General features: G+C 38.0%; 2 protein-coding genes across 2 annotated transcripts; both read right to left on the reverse strand.

The window, feature by feature from the left end:
• Positions 1-1983: 1983 nt before the first annotated feature.
• Positions 1984-3817, reverse strand: LOC148576633 (uncharacterized). Its single transcript, XM_088502759.1, has 4 exons — positions 3737-3817; positions 3516-3608; positions 2839-3207; positions 1984-2025 (listed from the first exon to the last, which is right to left on the reverse strand). The coding sequence occupies exons 1-4, from the start codon at positions 3815-3817 to the stop codon at positions 1984-1986; spliced, it is 585 nt and encodes a 194-aa protein (XP_088358885.1).
• Positions 3818-5123: 1306 nt separating this feature from the next.
• On the reverse strand, positions 5124-8546 carry LOC148576634 (uncharacterized). Its single transcript, XM_088502760.1, has 2 exons — positions 6016-8546; positions 5124-5925 (listed from the first exon to the last, which is right to left on the reverse strand). The coding sequence occupies exons 1-2, from the start codon at positions 8544-8546 to the stop codon at positions 5124-5126; spliced, it is 3333 nt and encodes a 1110-aa protein (XP_088358886.1).
• Between the last annotated feature and the right edge of the window lie 796 nt (positions 8547-9342).

Below are 9342 nucleotides of genomic sequence, written 5' to 3' on the forward strand. Positions count from 1 at the left end.
GTTCGGACAGTCTGTAGTAGCCCTTTCTAAGTACTTCTATGACTCGGTAGGGTCCTTTCCAATTTGCTACCAGCTTTCCTTCTCCAGGTCGAGTTGTTCCGATATCATTTCAGATTAGGATGAGGTCATTCTCAGAAAAACTTCATGACACTACCTTTTGATTGTATCTCAAAGCCATTCGATGTTTCAATGCCTCTTCCCTGATCCGATCTCTTTCTTGGATTTCTGGAAGTAGGTCGAGTTCTTTCCTTTGAAGTTGGGAGTTGGCTTCTTCATTATAGTGGATCACTCTGGGCGACCCTTCTTCAATCTCTACTGAGATAATTGCCTCCATTCCATAAGCTAATCGGAAGGGTGATTCCTTTGTGGTGGAATGTGGAGTTGTTCGGTATGCCCTTAGGACTTGTGGGAGCTCTTCAGCCCAGGCTCCCTTTACGTCCTGTAATCTCCGTTTTAGCCCAGCCAATATGACTTTGTTGGCAGCTTCGGCTTGTCCATTGGCTTGGGGATGTTCTACGGAAGTGAATTGGTGTTTTATGTTTAAGTCGGCCACTAACTTTCTGGAGCCTGCATCTGTGAATTGGGTGCCATTGTCTGTGGTGTGGAGTATTGAATTCCGAACCTTGTGACAATATTTCTATATAGGAATTTTTGACTTCTTTGAGCAGTGGCGTTAGCTAGAGGTTCTGCCTCGATCCATTTTGTGAAGTAGCTACCCCTATTATGAGAAATTTGACTTGCCCTGATCCTTGAGGGAAAGGTCCGAGAAGGTCGAGTCCCCATTTTGCGAATGGCCAGGGTGAGGTTACGCTGATGAGCTCCTCTGGCGGGGTGATATGAAAGTTGGCATGTTTCTGACATGGTGGACATGTCTTTATGAACTCTGTGACTTCTTTTTATAGAGTTGGCCAATAAAATCCAGCCCGGAGTACTTTTTTGGTAAGTGCCTGCGCTCCGAGATGATTGCCACAGATGCCACTGTGTACTTCTTCTAAAACTTCCTTTGTGTTGGAAGTCGGTACACATTTTAACAATGGTATTGAAATTCCTCTTTTGTATAGAGTATTATTTACGCTTTTAAAGCGTGGCGAAAAGTCCTTAAAAGCGTAGCGATAGCTTTTCGCCACGCTTTTTGAGCTACCGGCACGCTTTTGAAAGGGTCACAACTGCAAGGGTGCCGGTTGCTCTATCGCCATGCTTTTCGTGACCTATTGGCACGCTTTTTTTCTTGCCACGCTTTTAAAGACCGGGACGCTTTTAAAGCGTGGCCATATGTGTGAACTATTGCTACGCTTTTAAAATGTGCCAAAAGCAAGATATGGCTACGCTTTTAAAGCGTGCCAATATCAAGCCATATAGCTACGCATTAAAAGCGTGCCAATAGCAAGACATATGGCTACGATTAAAAGCGTGCCAATAGGTGTGAGATACAGCTACGCTTTTAAAGCGTGCCAATAGCAAGACATATGGCTACGCTTTATAAGCGTGCCAATAGGTGTGAGATACAGCTACGCTTTTAAAGCGTGGCTGTTCATGTGCACTGCAACGTATATCGCCACGCTTCCAAAGCGTGGCAACAAGTAGAGATATGGGTACGCTTTAGAAGCGTGCCAATAGATTCTGAACTGAATTACAGCTCGCTTATAAAGCGTGGCTGTTGATTGCTGTTGTGTATGGCCACCCTTTTAAAGCGTGGCTGTAAAATAGTTCAGTACCTATTGGCACTACTTTTTTTATAAACCTTACAAAATCATAGATAATTTCAAAATTTAAAAGATGACTACTAATTTTAAATCAACAAATCCTTGCTTCATAAGCTTGTCACAGAGAAAGTGTTTGATCACATGTTAGTTATACTCTAACAAAATACCAAAAATCAAAGTCTCATCCACTAGCAGTTTCTTAATACATGAATTACAATTCCAACATGAATTACATTATCTACTTCCTTTACACTTCATTACAAAATATAAAACTTCATGATTACTGATCACCATTGTGAGCGAAACTGTTTTCAGCACTTCCCTGCATAATTTTAAATATTGTTGTGTTAGTGCATCTTATACCAAACCAAAAAATGGAGACATATATTATCAACAAATGAATATTATAGTTGTACAATAATTGTAACCAGCAAAGGCTTTTCTTTCATTGAAAGCCAGGATACTTTTTTTGTTCTTAAAGTTTTCAAAAAAGGAAAAAAGGGTACTGCTATAGCTAGGAAGCTAACAATCAAACTGCCCCCCCTCCCCTCCTTTTTTTTTCTGCAACAGTCACATGTTTCTCAACAATGGCATGTATCACCCTAACTCCTAATATATTTCACAACCAAATTAACCATTCTTGTAGCCCTATACTGCACCTGCAGTCACATGCATGCACAATTTATACTAGCAACTGGAAAATCAATACAAATTGCATATGGATCAATTCTATAACCGATCCCCAATAAATAAATCAAGCAAAATGAGATATACCATGAGAGCCATTAATTCCTTCTGGAGTCTGCAAAAATCAAAACAAACAAAAACATTAAAATTCAATTATGGTTTCTTTTCTTTTTCTTTATCCAATTTGATTAGGAAAAAGTGCAAATCTTCAAAGATTTCTCGTGTTTTCCAAAATTGAGATTCAATCCAAAATTGAGATTCAATGCCACACTAGATACAAAATAAAACACTACTAAAAAGTCAACAACTTTGAATTCAGATTCCAATTCAACACCATTAGCACCATTTAGAATCTTTTATCTCACTATCAAATGTCCAAAATCAACAACAACAATAAGTCAACTACTTTAAATGGAAATATATCGAATATCCAAAGATAGTGACTTACATCTTTGGGTGGAATATGAGTTGATTCGGAGGAGCGAGGAGTATTTCTCGGTCTGCTACTTGAGGCATCCAAAGGAGAATTTTGGGCAGCTTGCACTAAGGCTGCTACCTCTTCCTCACTCATTCCAGGGTTGACTTGGTGCACCAATACCTTTAATAAACTACATACACCGTCCATCTTCTTCTCTAATGATTCAACCTTGTTGTTGTATTCAACCTTGACTTGTCGAATCTCCTCATCCTTTTTAAGAGAGCTTTTTGTAATCGAAGCCCCAAAACAACGAACTCGACCTGGTTGGTCCTTTCCTAACACTCCTACAAATGCATCCTCATCATTTTCCCCTGCCTCTATGCGGGTTTGAAGTTCAGCCTGCCGCATTAATTTAGCATACAAACAATATTAATAGAAATCACTATAGAAATCACTATAGAATTAATGTTGTACATTTCCAAATACAAATACAAACAACTCACAATTGTGCTTTGCGTTTTAGCATCAATTTCTTTTCCTTTTTTACTTGTGCGAGTTGCTATGAAAACTTCAACTCTTGATGGTTCTTCACTGTTCTCTTTAGAGTCGCGCTAGAGTACATATAGAAAAATTTACATGAAGCATGCTAACTAGTAAACTACAACCTGAATATAAATGAGAAATCACAAAAAAATAAGTTACATTACCAGTTGCTTGCGCACTATTCCAAAATTTGTGGAACCCATCCGGTGAGGACATGTTTGCTTTGACCTATTTTCAGCATTCTTAGTAGACACAGCCTAAATATAAACATGAAAAAGAGATGTTATTATTCTTAATAAACATGTTTTCTTGTTTTTTCAAAATCACACTACCTTTTTCTAAAACACCAAGTTTAATCACATAAAGAACTAAAAGACAATATTACCTTAACAGTCGGAAGACTCCAATACCGAATTAGTTTGCGAAATTGAACCTCCGGGATCTCTAACGGTCGGTTCTTTATCATTTCTTTCTTTGTCTTGTACTTCAAGAAATGTTCCTTTTTTATTTCGCCTTTGTATTTTTTCCATGCACGACAAAATCCGTTCATTACCCACGGCTTTGAAGTTATTGGAAGAATGAATTTTTGCTAAACAAGACAACAAATTAGAATGTCAAAGGTTAGCATAAATAAAGTAACAAATAAATCTTAACAAAATTATCTATAATTCTTACATACATTGGCATACTCCCACATGTCCTCTTTGAGGTTTTTAGGCACACCATGCCAACTAGTATATAGCAAAGTCACAAAACGAGGATTTCTAACTGTTGTGCCCAAGAGTTGGTTGAGGTTAGATACAACCTCCTTGGTTGGACCTATAGGCTGCCCTCCAAGAAATTCCACCTCCCGTCGATCATTAAAATCAGTGGCATGAAGCTTTTTGCACATAGTCTTTCCACGAGTTTTCTTCTTTATTGTGCCTAAATCCGATTAAAATAACAGAATTTTAAACTCAAATCAACTTAGAAGTAATACAAGCTATATTTTGACAATAAGGTAAAACAAGAAAAGCACCTTCATTACTAGCTTGTCCTCCATTACCCTCATCATTTGCAGCATCATCAAGCTCATCTTCCTCATCTTCCTCATCTTCTTCATCTTCCAAATTTATCCCATGTATCTTAAAATACATGTCAAGACTCATTCCTTTTTTCGTTGAACTTGCAGTTAGCTCGCTTGTATCTTCTCCCTCATCATCAGAACTTAAATCATTTTGTTCCATTGTATCAGCTTCAACAGTCCTCTGATTCCCAGTTTTGGAGGTCTTTTCAGCTTGAGACATTGTCCCGTTCCCATTATGTTCACATTCTTGAAAAAGTGACATTGGTTGCACCTTCTTTTTCTTCTTTGGAGTCCTAGCTTGCTCTTCAATGGCATCTTCCACGATTGTGATGGGTTGGTTTCTTGTTTGATCTTTTGGGTCTTGAGCTTGGAAGCTAGCCTTCTTATTTTCAGCCATGATCTTTTCTCTTTTAATATTGTATTGTTGTAGCAATTCAGCACTTGACCTCACTTGTGTAACCTCAAAGGAATTCTTTTTTTTTGGACTTTTTTCTTTCATTTTTTGTGCTAAGGTACTTATCCGTTTTCTTTTAGCGATCTCTCCTTTCTCCATTCTGCATACACAAAAGAGTTACAATGAAAAAAATGTTATTTTATGAATAATTAAACGAACATAATCAACATAAGCGAGTAATTAAATAAGCAAAATAACTAAAACAAATGAGACATTTAGAATTCTACCAAAACAGCATTACATGAAAACATGTCAAGATGTTTCAGAATCAGAGTCCTCCATGTACTCGTATTCACTCCCCTCATCTTCCTCACCACGTTGTTTGGCAAACATATTTGGAGCCACATCTATAATGGTTGCTCGTAGATCATTCCTCACTAGATCAACTTCGCCATTATCATTTGGGAGACTGGGAATCACTTCAGGTTCACATGGCTCCCTTGCATATATTATGGGGGAATCAGACTCAAGGTCATCACTTATCCTAAATAAATCTCTTGGAATTGTTTTCATAACATAGTGTTTGTCACTCACATATGGGTCTTGCACATAAAAGCATTGGTTTACTTGGGATGCTAGCACAAATGGTTCTTCTTGGTAGCATTTCTTACTGAAATACACATATGAGAGACCAAAGTTGTCTTTTGCAACTGTATACCACTCACACTTAAACAGGACTACCTTAAATTGGCCATAATAATCTAATTCAAACATATCAACTATTCTACCATAGTAGGTTACTTTGGCTTCAATTGGGTTCTTATCTTTCACAGTAGCAAAACTAGGAGTCAATGCCTCCAATGTGACACCACTATTTTGGGTTTTACGTCTCGCATCACGGTGCCTTGTATGAAACCTATACCCATTGATAACATAACCTGAAAATCTTTTTGCAACTCTATTTGGACCCCTAGCCAACCCTTTTGCCCAACCAGGCACATCCTTTTTCATGGCACGAGTTTTAAACCATTCTGAGAACTGTTGACTATGGTCTTTGGCTTTCTCCCACTTTGTTCTTCGTGGATTGTACTCATTTACTGCCTCCTCATGCTCTCTGAAGATCAAATAATCATATTCTTATTTGTTAGTAGGGTAAAATGTTATGATTGAGGTCTACGAAATGACAATGAATCAAACAAAATACCTCATGTAGACTTCGATCTTATCACAATTGTTTAGGATGTATGAATGACCTTGTATTTCTGATTTTTCATCTAACATGAACAAATCTCCCATTTTTCCACCCAAAGGACATCCTTTGCTTGGAAACAAACTCGGAGTTCGCAGCTCATCTGAAACACACTCATCATTGTTTCGAGGGACTCTGTTGAATCTTGTCTGGACATCTTCATGCAAATATCTTGAGCAAAAATTAATACACTCATTCGCCAAATATCCTTCAGCAATGGATCCTTCTGGACGACTTCTGTTACGAACATATGATTTTAGTGTGCACATATATCGTTCAACAGGGTACATCCAACGATATTGAACTGGACCACCTAACCTCACTTCATTTGCCAAATGGATAGGCAAGTGCACCATTATGTCAAAAAAGCTTGGAGGAAAAATCCTCTCCAATTGGCATAATGTCTCAGCAATCTCTGCTTCTAAGTTAACTACCTCATCTATGCTAATTACCTTCTGACATATCCGGCGAAAAAATGAACATAATCGAACTAAAGCGATGGCAACATGGTCAGGAAGTATGCTCTTGATCGGTACTTGCAACAAGTAATGTAACATGAAATGAGCATCATGGGTCTTGTAACCAGAAATCTTCTTTTCCGTTTGCTGCACACATCGAGCGATATTGGAAGCGCTACCGTCTGGTAATTTTGCCCCTTTTAACACACTACAAAAGATTGTTTTCTCTGCTGCAGTCATTGAGAAGCATGCCTTTGCTAACTTAGTTCTTTTACCATCATTCGTATCTCTTGGTTGAAGATTTTTCCTGATACCCATGTCTTTAAGGTCAAAACGCGCAGCTGCATGATCTTTTGTCTTTCCAGAAATATCCAAAAGCGTTCCAATTATGCTATCAACTATATTCTTCTCTATGTGCATGACATCAAGGTTGTGTCTAAACATGTTGAACTTCCAATATGGTAAATCAAAAAAGATTGATCGCTTTTTCCAATTTGAAATGCCATTCTTTGCTTTCCTTTGCTTCTTCCCAAAAGAATTATCTACCCCTTGCAATATATGAAATACAGTTGTTCCATCTAACAACTGCGGTGGAGACCTAAGTTCAGTTTTCCCATTGAAAGATCTTTTATTATGTCTCCATGGATGGTTCATGGGTAAAAACCTTCGATGATCCATATAAACAGTCTTGTGGCTATGTTTCAGATATATAGAAGAAGTCTCATCATTACAACATGGACAAGCCAATTTTCCCTTTGTACTCCACCCAGATAACATAGCATACGCAGGGAAGTCGTTAATTGTCCATAAAAGACATGCTCTCATGTTGAATGTTTTGTTCTCTTTGGAATCATATGTTTCGACACCTAACTCCCACAATTCTTTTAATTCTTCAATTAGTGGTTGAAGAAAGACATCAATATCATTTCCAGGTGATTGTGGGCCAGGAATGAGTAAAGAGAGCATAAAATAATCAGGCTTCATGCTCATCCAAGGGGGTAGATTATACACCATCAGAACAACAGGCCATGTACTATGTGTACTACTCAAAGTTCGAAACGGATTGAATCCGTCGCTTGCTAAGCCAAGTCTCACATTACGAGGCTCCTTTGCAAAATCTTCATGTCGACTGTCAAATGCTTTCCAAGATTCACCATCGGCAGGATGCCTTAACGACCCATCTTTAACACGTTCATTATGATGCCAAGACATAGCTTCAACCGTCCTTGTGCACATAAAAAGCCTTTGAAGTCTGGGAATCAGGGGGAAATGCCTTAGAGTTTTTGCAGCAACTTTACGAGGCTTTTTAGATGAGGTAGCATCGTCCTCTTCTACATGATGCTCAATATAACGGGATGTTCCACAGACATGGCAAGATGAGTCATTCTCATGCCCTTTCCGATACAACATGCAATCATTGGGACATGCATCGATCTTTTGGTAGTCAAGACCCAAATTCTTCACCATATTCTTCGTTTTATCAAAAGAAGTAGGAATATTCAAATGTGGCATTCCTTCTTTCAATAATTCTAAGAGAGAAGTGAACGACGCATTACTCCAACCGTGCAAGCATTTTAACAAGTAAAGACGGATGGTAAAGGATAATCTTGTGAATCCTTTACATCCAGGGTATAGTTCTTGGCTTGCCTCGTCTACCAATTTATAAAATTCTTTTGCACCTTCGTTAGGCCCCATGTTATGTCCATCAACTTGTGTAGTATCTCTAAATCTATCACGTAACAACTCATCAATATTATCATTGCAGTTATATTCCTCATCTGTGTCACTGTCAACATCCATAGCAACAAGTGATTCCCCATGATTAAACCACCGCCTATAACCTTTTACGAATCCATCGCATATTAGATGGTCATACACGACATCTCTCCTTAACCAAAGTCTATTACAACACTTTGCACATGGGCATTGAATTTCATCCCCTTGAGGAATTCCCGGTGATGAAAAAGCAAAGTGTAAAAACTTTTCTACACCGAGTTGATATTCTTTTTCATGACGTGGTGTATCCATCCAATCCTTGGACACATCCATCGAAAACCTATATATTTCAAATAGATAGCTAAGTTTCTAGTTTGAAGTCTTTACTGCTAGTCTCACTAACTGCGAGTCTAGCTTCCTAATTAACTAGGAGACAATTTTCCAAGTCTCCAAAATACTTTGAAGGCATTGGACATAAAATAGCGAAGAAAATTAAATTTTAGCAATTCTTAAAGGTCCTGAAGTGAGTGCCTCAGGAAAGCACTTAAGTTGTCCACATAACATTAATAACAAATTAAGAGATGTATTTAAATTCACATGAACCAACCTTAAATACTGTCGTAATCCGTACAATACCAGCACCAAAGTAGTAGCGCAGCAGAAGCAGAATAGCGGTTCGGCAACAGATAATCAGCACCACAGCAACATCAAAGCAATACCACAGGAGCAGCAGAATAAAAGAAGTGGTAGTAGTGGTGGATAGATAACTATCAAAAGCCTGTTGGAAAGCATAAAATTAAAATGCCCTTGAGAATTAAATTTTTTTCTTAATTTAAAACATAAAAAAAAAACCATAGAAATTTGAAAAATGGGGGAATTTAGAAAGTAGGAATCGAAGAAGTGGCTGGAGAAAACCCCAAAAGGGCAGGTAAACCCTTGGCAACTTTGGAGCATTAGTCTAACTGCTCAGCATGAACTGCTTGAAAATTACATTTGAAATTAAAATAGCATCCATTTACATATATTTAGCACAAATTGTGGGCCATAATCCATTTAAAAAATGCCATATTTATATATATTAATCCAATATATAGCTTGGTCCAGACCT

This window comes from Arachis ipaensis, chromosome B1, assembly GCF_059453495.1.
Source record: "Arachis ipaensis isolate K30076 ecotype BB chromosome B1, ASM5945349v1, whole genome shotgun sequence".
In the NCBI taxonomy this organism is placed as follows: domain Eukaryota; kingdom Viridiplantae; phylum Streptophyta; class Magnoliopsida; order Fabales; family Fabaceae; genus Arachis; species Arachis ipaensis.

Bases quoted from the DNA above. Each gene is read 5' to 3' on its own strand.
- LOC148576633 (XM_088502759.1), bottom strand. From the start codon at position 3,817: ATGATAAAGAACCGACCGTTAGAGATCCCGGAGGTTCAATTTCGCAAA. The intron at 3,609-3,736 runs GTAATATTGTCT...GTTTATATTTAG, and splicing joins GGAGTCTTCCGACTGTTAAG to GCTGTGTCTACTAAGAATGC. The intron at 3,208-3,515 runs GTAATGTAACTT...TTAATGCGGCAG, and splicing joins GAATAGTGCGCAAGCAACTG to GCTGAACTTCAAACCCGCAT.
- LOC148576634 (XM_088502760.1), bottom strand. From the start codon at position 8,546: ATGGATACACCACGTCATGAAAAAGAATATCAACTCGGTGTAGAAAAG. The intron at 5,926-6,015 runs GTATTTTGTTTG...TTTGATCTTCAG, and splicing joins AAGATCGAAGTCTACATGAG to AGAGCATGAGGAGGCAGTAA.